We start from the raw sequence: 15,147 nt of genomic DNA, 5'->3' as shown, positions 1-15,147 counted from the left end.
AGTGAGATTCGAAAGAAGGTGTTTTTCTTTTTTTTCCCATATGGTCTGCATTTGCTCAGTCACTGCTGTATGAAACTATTATGTTTTGGAACTTAATATTGGCTTTTTATTTATCAAATTATTTATTTTCCCCATGTTTACAAAATATATATAATGAGGGCATTCCCATTTCAAAGTATAGTTGTATATTTATTTATTTTATGTTTTTTTTTTTTTTTTTGGGGGGGGGGGGGGGGATATTTCTGCAAATCAAAATTATTACGATTGCCAAAAAAAGATGGCGTTCCAAAGAGAGTAAAGTTGGAGTTTTGCTTCCCACTCATGGCTTGTCATACCTCCTCCCAGCTGCTGCTGATTTGAGTACTAGACATTTTGTTTCTTCGGACATGCAAGTGCCTTACCTGTTGCCATTTGCAATCAGTTGTCTAACGGTTCTTTGGTGAAAACCGCTCTTTGTTTCGCAGAGGTTGTGTCTCCACCTATTTGCAGTCTTTATAGAGCAAAGCTTATTTTGAAAAGAAAAATCATATTTTGTGGCTTAAGTCTGTTTACCTTTCATTTTGATACTACATTTCATATTTGAATAGAGGAGACCAAAGTCATTTATTCATTTACTGTCATGTTTTGGCATGTTTGAACACACTAACCTAACAATAAAATCAATTCAACAAACTAAGATTGCCTTTAGCCCTAAATAAACAGATCGTAAAAGTGAAACTTGGAACATACATCATCTATACACTGTACTTCATTTTAACCATTTTAAGTTGTGCTGCACTTCATTTTATAATGTAATGTACAGTTAATTATAGAAATAAATTGTTTATTGTCTGCATCAGAAATGGACCAGTATTGTGTTTTTTTAAACTATGAGTTGGTTAGAAAGAGAGAGAGAGAGAGAGAGAGATTGTGTTTTCTGTGTTGAATATTATTATAATAAATGCACTACACATCACAGTTCACTTAATATTTGTTTTCTACAAAATGAGAATTTTTAAGTAAATGACATGTAAATAAAGAAAAAGTGTTGCTTTTCCTGACCTTTGAGTGCTGCACAGAAGGAACTCTTATTGAATTAGGCAAATGTAATTCTGACATCACAAGACCAGACACAGGAGCAGCCCAGAGACTGAGGCTGGAGTCAGTTAAACAGAGTTTTCAGTCCAATCCAAAGACGAATCTGTCTCACTCGTGAGGATTTTTCTCCTTCTGCAGGAATACATGAACACGGTGAGATTGTGAGCTGTATTCCTTTAGCATATTCTACATCTGTATTTGCCAGTATTGTGATTTCTGCTGCACGGTAAATCTCTCGTGGCAGAAAGCATCTGCTAAAGGCATACATATAATATAATGTAAATGTATTTGTTAATTAGTTGTCTCGGGAAGATTTTATTTTTAAAGTCATCTTGAAAAAATATTAACACCTTTAAATTTTTACAGAGAACAAAATAAAATGTGAAACGTTATTTAAACGGATCACTGAACTTTAAAACATGTTTGACTACTTTTAGGTAAGACTGTTTTGCATACAGTAGATAATAAAATCAGCTGGTGCTGATAGTTGTCATTTGAATAACAGGTCAGCCGTTATCCAAGTCTCTTATGGCTCAAATACAACCAGTGCGACAGCCAGTTTAACTTATTTATCCATCTGCTATAACTGTATGTGATATTGTGTACGTTGTATATTTGAGCATAACACTTTGTGCTAAACCTGCAAATTCTATCAACTCTTTTGGGTAGGGAGCTAAGCTGAGATAGAGTATGTTTCTATGGATGGCCCTTCCCCACTGTTTGGGATATTGCAAGCTGAGGTCGTCAAACTCAAAATAACCTATTAGATTTACTGTGCAGTGCCTGTGCAATGACATAACCTAGTAAAAGTTTGCCATTCATGCAGCAGCCCAGCCAGTTGAGCTTTACCTCTACAGCTGACATTCTCAGACAGAGTAAAGAGTCAAAACAGAGCACTGGACCCTTAAAATATCCCATCATGCTAAGAGGTGCAAGTGAGATGACATTTACTGATAACGTAGAGCCATATTCATTCATGTTTACACAGAGAAATCCACATTCACAATCCATGCCATATAGGCCTTATTGATGAAATGACTTTATCCTCATTATTTGACGTTTTATGCTTAAGAAAAACGTTGTGCTTTTTTAGTTTTGATATCAGCATGAGGGCAGAGGATAAAGGACATGCTTACACCTTATCATATGCTTATATTTGGGAGGCTATTTTAGACTATTCTTCCCACCAGACCCACATTGTGACACTACAGTCAGCTGAGCATTATGGGATGCTTCGTTCTTTCAAACCTGTGCAATGGAAGTTTCAGAAGGTCACTGATAAAGCCATGACCCTTATTGCCAGAGGTCACAGTTCATATCACCCTGTGTGTCTATTTTATGCCAATAGGTCACTTTCTGAAAAAGTTTATTGCTTTTATGTAGTATATCAAAGTCAGGATAACTAAACAATTAATAAATTAGAAGTAATTAATAAGTAAAAAGAAATCAGTCGATCTAAACTCCTTGAAAACGATCCTGTGCTGCTGGTCTGTAAACCAGTCTATAATTTAATCCACATATTTGTATGCAAATTTTAGGATATTATACACACACAGGCACACACCATTCAAAAGTTTGGGGTCAATATTCTGTTGTTTTTTGTTCCGTTTTTTTTTTTTTTTTTTTTATAAAAAGACAACAATATACAAACATGATACAAACAATATAATTATTATAATGATATGATTATATTATTAAAATATATTTACAATATAAGTAAAAATAGAAAACTGCCATTTTAAATTGTAATATTACTGTTTTCGCTGTATATTTGATCAAATAAATGCAGCATTAGAGACTTCTTTCAAAAACATGAAAAGATCTTACTGACACCAAACTTTTGAACAGTCGTGTAAATATATTGATATTTTATATATCAATAATTCATTTTAATATACACAATTTAAATTTGTATATATAAATTTTTTATTCATTTTAATATATTAAAATAAATGATCAACTAAATTGCCAGCTTGGATGGAAACATAGCCCCAGTGGCCAGGAGGTCTGGTGTGTTGTAGTCAAGAGCCGTAGGATATGTTTGGAGTCTGTGGGTTTTCCCCTTTCATGTCTAATGTGACCTTCGCACCTGGTAACTGATCCACTCTGCCAGTTGTCCGGTTCCCATTTTGGTTTTGTGACTCAGTAGCCTCATTGAGAGTCTTTTAATTTTAGGCAATGCAACATTCCAGTGAGGAGTGATGTGAGAGGAACAAGAGAGAGCTTGAAATGGGAGGAGGCTCATTACAGATAAAGATATACGGTCTGTTCATAAACTCATGGGTGGGGATATGTGTTCTTCACAGGGGTGATGGGACAGAAACAGGACAAGGAGCTAGGAAAAGAAGACGTCCTGACTGGTGCCGTTAGTGACTATGAGATCTTAAACCGAAGCGAGGTGGAAACACATTCCAACAGCTCAGAAGAAACAGACCAGAATTTTGTTCACTTGGACACCTCCATTCTAGAGCCCCATCAGGAACCAACAAGACCTAATGACAACACCAATGAGCCCTCTTTAAACCAGAGAGGAAAAAAGATCAGACAGAGTTATGATAAGGATGTTTCTCAGAATACCAGGACACTAAATCCTCAACTAAGCCTGGCAAGAGGTCCATGTGCATCAGAATTCAAAACAGCCACAGATATATCTACTGCTGTGGACCAGCAACAACCTGACAAAACAGACAAAATGACTAACAAAACTCACCTCAAGGATCCAAACATGTTAGAAGGCTCTTGTCAAGGGGACTCAACAGATGATGACGTGAACATTGAGAAGCAGGAGACACAGCCGCTGTCTGACAGGCAGAATGGAATGTTCGACACAAAGACAATGACAAAGATGAGTGGTGATGTTGAAATAAAGAGGAAACCTTCTTTGGAATTAGAGAATGCTGATTCACTTGAAAGACAGTCATTCCAGGAATTAGGAGTTTCAGAGGACAAACATGAAAATGAAATGCAGATCCTAAGTAGTGACAAAACTAGAAGAAGTTGTGAAAAAGTTTGCAAAGAAAGTGCTGGAACTGTTCAGCATGAAGAAAGTCCTGATGCGGACAGATTTGAGTATTTGGAAAGAGTTGATTCTTTGTGTTCAGAGACTGGAACTACATGTCCGGCAATCACTGGAGTCAGCTCAAATTCAAGTCGTCCATGGCTTCAGAATGCCAGTAAGAAGGAAAACTTACAGGGAGATAAAAATATCAATAGAGGTTTGTCACAGTGTGTTTTCCAAGATCATAATGATGCTCCACAGACACCTAAAGAAAACTTCAGAAACGACCAAAGAAACCCAACTTTGCCATTGCTGGAAAAAGAAGAGACCGGATGGGGTAAAACAGAAGGTAAGGACAAAATCTTGTATATTTTCTTTGATGAACCTTGTTTATTAAGATATAGAGTGACAGCATTCAACTCTTTCGAACCCAAAAATCCAGACATAACTCTAGTCCCTTTGAAGCTTGAGGAGGACTTTACACAAAAGGTGTTAAGCACATTCTATCCAGTTTTAAGCCAAAGCAGTACTTTGTTAAACTCTGGGAAGCAAAATGATGATAACGGGGCATTCACTGTCGTGGAAAAACACTCAACAGCCATGTCATCTGAGCATTTAACTGCATCCAGAGCTAAAAACATCCCTGTTTAGCAATGCGCCTCACCCAGCCAGAAAGGGAGTGTGGGGAGCAGAAGCACCATGTGTGAAAAGAAACACTGAATCTGTTTGGCGAAAAACTGTTTAGTTAAAATCCACAGAGAGCAGAAAAGATTATGATGGTCATCTTAATGGAAGACATAATCCTTCTTCTTTACTTTATCAGGTAAAAATGTTACATTTCAGGTGCATCAGGGCAAAAGAGTCTGTAACCCAAAGATCTACAAACTGAATGACATGAGCACAGAAACAAAGATCAATGCTAAATATGTAGATCAAATGTAATGGCTTGTAAACCAACTCTTTTTCTCACTCAGATTTTGATGCCGGTGACACCGAAAGAGTCACACAGGTTGCTTCTTTGCAGCGGGAAAAAGAGCCTCTCTATTTCACAGCTGTGATCACACCACCACTTCAGATTCATACATTTCCTGATCAGGAGGCGAGGAAGTCATCTGACGTCTCTCATTTGTATGTTCCTCACGCTGAAATACAGAGCATGATCTCTGACATCCTACCCGCAGATGCTCAGACAGAGAAAAAGGCCAAAATCAAAGGACCACCACCACCTGTTCTGAAGAAACCAAGGAATCCCTTTAAAAAAGCTGCTGGCCGCAAGGAATCTGCTTCTCATTCCGCAGACGAGCCAAGCAAATATTCAGACCTATTGCTGAGAAATATTAAAATGGGCAGAAGGCAGGAGGCATTGGAGTCCGTTGAGGACTTTAATATGCATCCATCATGTCTTGATATGTCACCTTATTATATGGAGTCCCCATTTCACATGTGCATGGCCTTAGAGCCTGAAGCTGCTAATATTCCAAGATATTTAGCCCCACATGATAAAATTGTTGCACCTGACTGCGATAACTTGATAGGAACTCTCGATGATAAAGAACTAAAAGAAATGGATATGTCTCAGCTGAGACCACTGCTAAAAAAAAGAGCAAAAATAAAGGGCCCACCACCACCTGTGCCGAAGAAGCCTCAAAATCCATTTGCTAAAACAGACACAGAGAAGAACCAAGCAAGCGAAGACTCTGATTTAGAAAATGTTGATCAGCCTTTGAAATATGGTAGATGTGACCCTGAAAGCTACATGATGGACATTGAGGATGAAGAAGACCCTGAACCCACCGCAGTCCCAACTAGATATCCTTACACCGCCTGTCGAATGCCAAGCAGTGATTCTTCTGCTTCAGAGGAAAACGAACTGTCCAGGTACAGGCCCGTCTCTGAACTCATCAGAGACAGCAACAAAATCCAGGAGAAAGTGATACATCACAGCAGGACAAACATAATGGAAGCCAAGCCAGATGTGACTGTGGGAAGCCAGAGTCTAAAAGTATCGCAGATGAAGAGAGCCTTTGATCTACAAACATCTTCCCATAAAATGGAAAGAAGATCCTCGCCGAAGAAAGGTAAGACAGGTTTTCAAGCCGATTGCATTCATAGTTTTCAAACAGTTTTAAGAACAACTGACAGTGTTATAGATAATCTTGATCAGATTTAATTTTCTTTTTTTATCACACATTATAAATGGCTTTTTATAAACATATAGCTTAGAAAGGAGGTCCCTCAGATCATATTATCTGTCTAGGGTCCTTGATGAAGTTTGAAAAACCCTACACCACACTGAAACAGAAAAACAAGACTCCAAATTAGATTTTAGCGCACATTGCACTTTGTAACATAATCCAACATGAGCATGACTTCATCCTTTTTCACTCTTAACATAAAAACCAGAGTCTTGTAACATCATCAGGTCAGTTGAAGGCAAAGCACAATGTGTTTAAATGCTCAAGATGGAAACGCTGCTAGGGATCAAGGTAGTGTTTGCAGGGGAGAGATGCTCAAGGGTCTTTCCGTTTATAAAATGAATTTACCAATTAAACCACAGTAACCGGTCAGCCAGTATGGTACAATTTGTAGCATTAGTTCTCATTCACACACAGAACTGATGTCCATGTAGGAGGGCATGAGGATGAGGGGAGGGGAGAGGAGAACAAGGGCGTTTTCTCCCGTTCATTCAGAATAAAGGAGAGGAGGCAAGCTATTGTGGCTAGCCGCAATTCACTGAGACAGTCACCAGCACAACTGAATCTGTGAGAAATTAAATTAATGCTTTGAATTTGACGCTCTGGGAGACGTAGTACTGATAAAGGTAAGTGTTTTGCGTTTGGTCAATATAATGCAAGGCAGGTCAGTGGTGCAATAGCCTATACTGGAATGCTAGCTCGATTTTAGCAAGCATCACTGATTTAAAACAAGCTCTGGAAACAGCTAGTACCTTATCGAGAACAACTTGCGCTCGTGCATGGCCATTTGCTGGCGATTCGGCTCATTTAGCGTCATTTTCTGACATGTGAGACTACATCCAGCCTTTGATTACCATGCATATGGCGAGATAAGCAGAAATAGTGAGATATTAATTGAAAGTTGACCATGATGACCTGTGCCGGGTAGATAGCACGCCTCCACTTCAAAGCGGCACGTCGCATTTCGCCAGCACATGCAAAGAAACACACGCACGGCTCATAACAAGCTGCATTACTGATGCTTTTTCAGCTGTTTTCATTCATTTGTTCGGTTAGCGGTTAGCTCATTTTCTCACACCAGCAGAAGCCCGGCCATCCATCGATTATGTCATGTTTATTCATTCTTACTCTTGCACTATAGGAGAATATATGATCTTTCTCTTCATCTTTCTCTCATCCGTACATATTTTTTATTTTATTCTTAATCTAATTAATTTATTTTAGTAGAAATGTATAAGTGGTGTGTGATAATTATTTATTTATTTCGCCGGGATGCTCATCGTCAATAACGCAGCTCGGCCATTAGAAAGCAAACACACACACACACCGCCATACGTCTGACCTATTTCCAAAAGCACATCCATGACTTTAGTGTGATGACTACGTTTTATTCTCACAAACACAACTGTTTGGATTCGATTTTTTATTATTAGTGTTATTAATGTGGTGGTAGCTCTTATGACGACACCTCCATCAATCAGTCAGGGTCCTAGCAGATCTCAGCCAATGCTTCAGTTAATGCACATAATGCATTAATAAAGGCGACTCAAATAACCAGTGATTATTAATGTATAATTATTAATGTCGATTTGTTTGATTTGTCAGTATACAATATAATACTGCTTAGGAATAAGCACGCTGACTGTGTCTTAAAATCTGTCTAACTAGACAACATTTTTTGGCATCACACTGTATGTGTGCATCATTTTTTGGCTATCTTTGGTGTTTATTAGGTTATTAAAAAACGCTGTCTTTTTGGCAACTCAGTAGGTTTTGATCTTGGAATTTACTGTTTGAATTGTATCTTTAATTTTGGTTGATAAACAATACAAATTTGTTCAAGAAAGAGAATGTTTACTTTTATAGTCTACATAATGTTGCATGAAATTTCATACACCTGTAACAGATTTTGTCAAGGGAGCTAAAATATATGCTTCATAACATGTAAATTACTAAAGTATATTTTAATATGACTGACTGAATCATTCGACTACAATTACACCAATGAAAGTTTGTTTTAAATGTTCCTTACAATAACAGATGGTCATATCCTTTCATGAACTAATAAAAATGAATAGTTTATTATTCAAAATACAGGATATTTGTATTTTAATTTTGATCAATAAGTGACTAATAACCAATTACTGGAATGAATTACTTATTCATTAATAAAGTCATCAGAGTGTGGCTTTTTCATATCAAGATGAATGTTTCTACACAGCGGTTCAATAAAATTGACACACAAAACTGCATTTAACTTCTCCTCTTGTCTTTTATGGAGAGTGAAATGGAAAACTGATTCCCAATGCTCTCTAGCTGACTGCTCATCTTACCCTAATATGATACACTGTCAATATGAAGTCTGGAAGCAATAGAAAAACATCTGCCATTAAGAATGTGTTGTAGTGTAGTTAAATAAAGTACCATTGTAAATATATATATATATATATATATATATATATATATATATATATATATATATATATATATATATATATATATATATATATATATATATAAAGAAATCATTACAACAAGCAAGAAAAAACCTTTCTCTTCTCTTGTTTTCAGAAATGATCAGACGAGTGGTACGACAGAGTAAATTCCGTCATGTGTTCGGTCAGGCGGTGAAGAATGACCAGTGCTATGATGACATTAGGGTTTCGCGGGTTACCTGGGACAGTGCCTTTTGCGCAGTAAACCCCAAATTTGTTGCTATTATTGTTGAGGCTAGTGGTGGTGGAGCTTTCCTCGTTTTGCCTCTGCAAAAGGTAAGAGAGAAACGTATATGAATTAAATGCTCACGCAGCATTTATACAGTTAATCACTTGAATAAGCTTGGTTGGTCACAATTATAAAAAAAAAAAGTTATATAAATTCATGCTTTCTGTTTTCTGTTTGCAGACAGGTCGTATTGACAAGGCCTACCCCACTGTTTGTGGGCACACGGGCCCTGTGCTGGACATTGACTGGTGCCCGCACAATGATCACGTCATTGCCAGCGGCTCTGAAGATTGTACAGTAATGGTACGTTCACCACATCCTCTCATAGAGACCACTCTTGGGTCCAAGAGAATGATTATTATGAAAATATACACAGGTGTGGCAGATCCCTGAGAACGGCCTCACTGCACCTCTTTCTGAGCCAGTCGTGGTGTTAGAGGGTCACTCCAAGAGGGTGGGCATCGTGTCGTGGCATCCAACAGCCCGCAATGTTCTGCTAAGTGCAGGTATTAGATTTTAAAAGCAAGTGCGCTACATAAAAACTCTCACATTTATCATCTTGAACATCAAAAACATGTTATGCTGCGTGACTGAATGATCAAAAGACTAATTTGTCTTCTCTCTTCTGTCAGGATGCGATAATCTCATCATCATTTGGAACGTGGGCACAGGAGAAGCTCTGATCAACCTGGAGGACATGCATCCTGACGTGATCTTCAGCGTCTGCTGGAGTCGCAACGGCAGTCTTATTTGTACCGCGTGCAAGGATAAGAAAGTGCGTGTTATCGACCCACGCAAGGGGAAGATCATTGCGGTAAGTGAAAACATCTGGAATTACACTGAAGACTCTTTATTTTCACAGTTCTTTGTGTTTCACTGACATTGATGATCACAGGAGAAGGATAAGGCCCATGAGGGGGCACGGCCCATGAGAGCCATATTTCTGGCTGATGGAAACATCTTCACCACTGGCTTCAGTCGTATGAGTGAGCGGCAGCTGGCTTTATGGAATCCAGTAAGCCAAAATAAATGTTTGAAAAAGTATGATTTTTTTTTTTTTTGACACTTTTATTCAATATTTTGATGTGCGTCTCTTTAAGAAAAACATGGAGGAGCCGATATCAGTGCACGAAATGGACACCAGCAATGGAGTGTTGCTTCCCTTCTATGACCCTGACACTAATGTGGTCTACCTGTGTGGAAAGGTGAGCAGGTTTTATGTGATCCAGAAAGTATGAGTTCAGCTACATTGTATTTACTTACACAGAAACATATTAACATTTACACGTTGACTTAAATAAATAATACACAGCAATTTACTCAAATTAACTATATACTGTACTTTGTCTGAGACAATTGTCTGATATGTACTGCTGGGACTTCTGTCTTTATAAAACAACTCAAAACATGTCAGTTTCATGCTGTAGATCTTCGCTTTTGTGTTTTTTAGCACTTCATTTAAGATTGTTAAAATTTCTAAATGTGAATAATTTGGGGCCCCCCATAGAAGTTTGCAGAGGTCCCTTGTTTTAGAACCACTGGCTTAGCATCAATAGTGTGATGTGACATAACTTGATTATGTGTGTTTAGTATATTTTAATGAGGTAATAACTTGTAAAAAAAAAAAAAAAAAAAAAAAATGTTTTCTGCTCCAGGGTGACAGCAGTATCCGTTACTTCGAGATCACAGACGAGGCACCGTATGTGCACTACCTCAACACGTTTTCCAGCAAGGAGCCCCAGAGAGGCATGGGCTACATGCCTAAAAGAGGTCTAGACGTCAACAAGTGTGAGATAGCCAGGTATGCACTATAAGCACGGGCATTTCTTTAAACTATTTCTGAAAAGAGATTTTCAGAAAGTGTGTGTGGTTTTAGACTCATCCCAATTATCAGAGGTGTTTGACGTGCTTATGGCATTGTAGATATTTCCGAGAAACTAAATGACTTTAGGCCAGCATTGTTGTGATTATGGTTCTCAGCAGTGTGATGTGATTGATGCTTCATTCCTGCTGCTAGATTGATTCTATTTCTCCAGTAGGGGGAGGCATTAACCTGTCATTGACTATAAAATCTTACGAGATGACAATGTGGCACTGATCATGCTGTGTCTCCTAAAGGTCATGGAAATGTTATTCGACCACTAATGATCACTGTTAGGATCATTCGTTTTAGGATCCATTTGGTCATAAGGGTGTACATTCTGTGTTTAATCATTGTTGGAAATTGCATAGGCTATTACAAATAAAATTGCCCCATGTTGGTGGGTGAAGAAGGCTTCTTGTACATCTTTTCATGTAATGCTTCAGTCATTGTTCTAATATGCTAAATTTTGGTATGTGATAATGTATTATCAAAACAGTTGTGCTACTTAATATTTTTTGGGGAACTTTTTTTTTAGGATTCGTTGGTGACTATAAAGTTCAAAAGAATAGAATGTATTTGAAAAAGAAATATTTTGAAACGTTGTAAACTGAGAAAGCAAAGACATTGTAAAAGTTTTTGAAAGATTAAGAATGTGCTTATTACCATTAACACCAATAACATATTGGTTGTTTCTCACAGGTTTTATAAACTTCATGAGAGAAAGTGTGAGCCAATTATCATGACCGTTCCTAGAAAGGTACTTTTCACTGTATTGTGTTTGTCGCTCATTTAAAGCTGCAGTCTGTAAGTTTTGCCTCTTTGTCGCCATCTCTGTTTAAAAACCTGGAACTGCAGTTACTTGCAGAATTATCTTCCTTGCTTGGGTTGTACTCTGGCAAGGCTCCAGCGTGGATTAATCTAATGTTTTGAGGAGTATGTGTGGCAGTCAGTCACCGCACCGTTGTGAAGCCTATATTTAGGCCCATCCACACGGAGACACTTTTGCTGTATACGCATACATTTTTTATCTTATAGGAGTTTCGTCCACACAGATCCAGCGTTATTGGAGATTGAAACAGATATTTTTTGAAACTGAGTCCCAAAATGGATACATCTGAAAACACCAGCTGGTGTGGACAGCGAATCCTTAAATTTTTCGAAAATGTTGACGTAATCAGTTCACGTCTCGCCCTTAGTGAGACACCGCTACGTCACTTACAGCAACAAAAACATGAATAAACACTGAACGATTGTCTTTTTATTAACTAACATTAACACAGATTCCATGTTCGTTTGTATTCTACGTGCAAGGTTTAGTCCAGGTCTTCTTCTCCATTCATAGTGTATCTATGTGGGAGAATTATAGCGCCACATACTGGTTTGGCACGTATACTACATCGCTTTGTGTCAGTTTTGTGGTTTTGTGTGGACCCAGATATTTCTGGAGACGAGAAAAAAAAAAAAGAAAGGGATAGAGAAAGCTCTGACTTTGTGTGGACGTAGCCTTAGTAATCAAAGATTCTAGCTATGTCTTGGAATATATGACCCAAATAAGAATTTTCACCATATATTGTCATCTGAACAAGTAAGTAACTGAGGAAAAAAGCATTACCAGAAATTGCGCTACCGATGTTGACATCACTCATATCACATCAATAATTACAACATCAATCCATCAATTTTTGGACATATGATTATTCTAGCCGTTGTGAGAAAAGGCTATAAACGATCCATCACATGCATGACCCTTACATGCAAAAGCCTAGTAGCTGAAGCAACTTATTTATGTTTACAGAAGTGACGTAATGACGCAGCAACATGCTTGAATTCCTGCCAAAACCTACCCGTACCACTCAAATTAGGAAACATTATTATAAACTAACCGCAGTGAATCCGGCAAAAGGAAGGCAATAGTTTTGAACATTTGCTGGTTATGTACTTGCTGAAATATTGATTTTGTATCATTTTTAACCAAAAAAAGTTACGGACTGCAGCTTTAATCATTCTGTATGGATTTGTTATTCTTTAGTATATTCCATAAAAATCTGTTATTAAAAGAATGATTCTTAATAAGAATGTTTAGTTGATGAGTCTTTATTTATTTTGTGTTTAGTTTTTACTGGGATAGCTCAATCAGAAGTGTGATTTTCGTGGTCTCTAATTGATTAAGAAAAGGGGAAGCACTTAGTTTCAATTGACGTTAAAGCAGCAGATGTTTTCAGAGAAAACAAACAGCATGAATCCAAAATACTCATTATGGTATTTCCTGTCTCCTTGGTTTTTGGCAGTCAGACCTCTTTCAGGACGACCTCTATCCAGATACAGCAGGTCCAGACCCAGCGCTCGAGGCCGAGGAGTGGTTTGAAGGCAAGAATGGCGAACCAATCCTGATCTCGCTCAAGCACGGTTATGTTCCGGGCAAGAACCGCGACCTCAAAGTAGTCAAGAAAAATGTGCTGGATAACAAGGCACCCAAGAAGGTGGAAGAGCCAGCAACTCCCCAGAAACCTGCCTCTCCTCAGCTAACCAGAGTAAGTATGATACTTCATTGACTCTTTGTTATTTTTCCCACACTAATAATTGGTGCTAAAGCATAATTATCCTATTTCTTTATTCTGCTTTGCAGAAGAATGAAGTGAAGTTAGAGGAGCTGTTGCGAGAAGTCAAGTCCCTTAGAGATCTGGTCACGCTGCAGGACAGGAGAATCGCCAAACTGGAAGAGCAAGTGGCTAAAGTGGCAATCTAAGACACTGGTGGTGGTCTGAGCCATAGCGTCAGTATGGAGAGAGAAAGAAAGAGAGAGAGAGATTCAGTTGGGCAGGGGGGGTCAGTCACTGCCAAAATTTCTCAATTTGACTTGATCATTCCGCTTGGTGTTTCTCACAAGGACAACCTCAAGCAACATTCCAAGATGGACTTTTACTTTTTGTAAATTCTCCCCCAAGCATTCGCATAGCAGAAGCAAAATTGTGGAAATGAGTGGTCATTGGTTTTAACTGATTTTTTTTAACATTCTTATTTCTTTTGTGATTGTAACATTGTTTCGTTTTTGAGTATTCTGATATTAAGCGGCATGTTACAGAGTGTCGTTGTTTATACACATCAATATTCCTCTTTCCTTTTTTTGTTGTGCTGCCAAATTTGAGGTGAATCAGTCACCTCTCTACTTCTATTTCTACTTTTATATGTTTTAACCAGTTTTAGATAGTGGCTTCTTGAAAAACGACATACTATTCAAAGTGGGACATCTACAGAAAAGAAAGTGTGCTCTGTGTGGATAGGATTTTAAATGTGATTGTAAAGGCATCTTATCATAGATGATAAAGATATGATTTAGTGAAATCTAAGTCTAAATGCTCATAACCATTCAAATTCAGCATTTAGGATTCATCAGGATTAATTTGGAAAGTCAGTCCAAATAATGTCCCTTATGATGATTGTGATCACTGGAGTATTAAGCGCATAGTTATTTCCTCCATTGCATGCTTTGGGATCATTATAATTGACAATAAAGCATCCAACAACAGGGTTTTTTAAACACATTATACAATCAGTTACAATATATCCAGAAGCAATAACTTCATGTTGCAGAATGAATGTGAACGTAAACCTAAACCTGTTAGACTTTGGCAAGTATTGTTGAAAATGCATTCCTTGTGCATTTTTTTCATAAATCAAAAACCTACCGCTTTAACCTGATAGTAATTTTGAAATTACTGTTGCACCTCAGGAAATCAATCACTCTGAAGTCAGAAATACTGGATGCTCAACACTTGCCATTTGCATGGTGTTTTTGCCACAGAAATAGTACCTTATTTTGATTAGGAAATGCCTATTATTTTATTTTATTTTTTTGCTGTCATTATCCATGTTCCCCAGTTTTCCCTTGCTTTTGAATTATTCTCATGTTGCAGAATACTGGGCTGACACATGCTCTGATAAGTTGAACTTGGCTTTAAGAGGCAGTGGCTACCTGCAAGCTCTTCTGATGTACATGTACTGTAAATGTATTGGTGCCTCTGTGTGTTTCTGGTTTTAGACAGACCTCCTCAGTTGACCACTGCTGGAGGACAACATCCATAAAAATCTGAGCACTTATCTGTGTTCTAAACAGTCTTGTGCATGCATTCCAAACTTCACCTAAAATAAAAAAAAGTTGACTACAAAAAATCTTTTCATTCATAATTCTTCATGAAGATCGTGTTCTAGTGTGTAGAACCATTTACAATGATGTCATGAAACTGAGCAGCCAAAATGCTGTTACATTTTTAACAATATAAAAAGTAAAT

At 37.7% G+C, this 15,147-nt stretch overlaps 1 protein-coding gene across 2 annotated transcripts; it reads left to right on the top strand.

Annotated features, from left to right (window-relative positions):
• The first annotated feature begins 1,210 nt into the window (after nucleotides 1–1,210).
• LOC113075132 (coronin-1C) lies at nucleotides 1,211–15,028 on the top strand. 2 transcript variants are annotated; one of them, XM_026247865.1, is made up of 13 exons: nucleotides 1,211–1,230; nucleotides 3,384–4,424; nucleotides 5,050–6,153; nucleotides 8,842–9,041; nucleotides 9,175–9,297; nucleotides 9,371–9,500; nucleotides 9,627–9,808; nucleotides 9,890–10,009; nucleotides 10,095–10,199; nucleotides 10,650–10,795; nucleotides 11,558–11,615; nucleotides 13,147–13,389; nucleotides 13,485–15,028. In XM_026247865.1, the coding sequence occupies exons 2-13, from the start codon at nucleotides 3,389–3,391 to the stop codon at nucleotides 13,602–13,604; spliced, it is 3,567 nt and encodes a 1,188-aa protein (XP_026103650.1). In that variant the 5' UTR covers nucleotides 1,211–1,230; nucleotides 3,384–3,388; the 3' UTR covers nucleotides 13,605–15,028. The 2 variants fall into 2 exon arrangements, with proteins under 2 accessions (XP_026103650.1, XP_026103651.1); XM_026247866.1 differs by lacking the exons at nucleotides 1,211–1,230; nucleotides 3,384–4,424; nucleotides 5,050–6,153 and adding an exon at nucleotides 6,595–6,896 and having other exon boundaries at nucleotides 13,485–13,604.
• Nucleotides 15,029–15,147: the final 119 nt, after the last annotated feature.

The sequence above is a fragment of the Carassius auratus genome, chromosome 5 (assembly GCF_003368295.1).
Source record: "Carassius auratus strain Wakin chromosome 5, ASM336829v1, whole genome shotgun sequence".
NCBI classification, from domain to species: Eukaryota; Metazoa; Chordata; class Actinopteri; order Cypriniformes; family Cyprinidae; genus Carassius; species Carassius auratus.
Note: the sequence above shows the minus strand (reverse complement) of the source record. Positions and strands in the feature narration are given on the sequence as shown.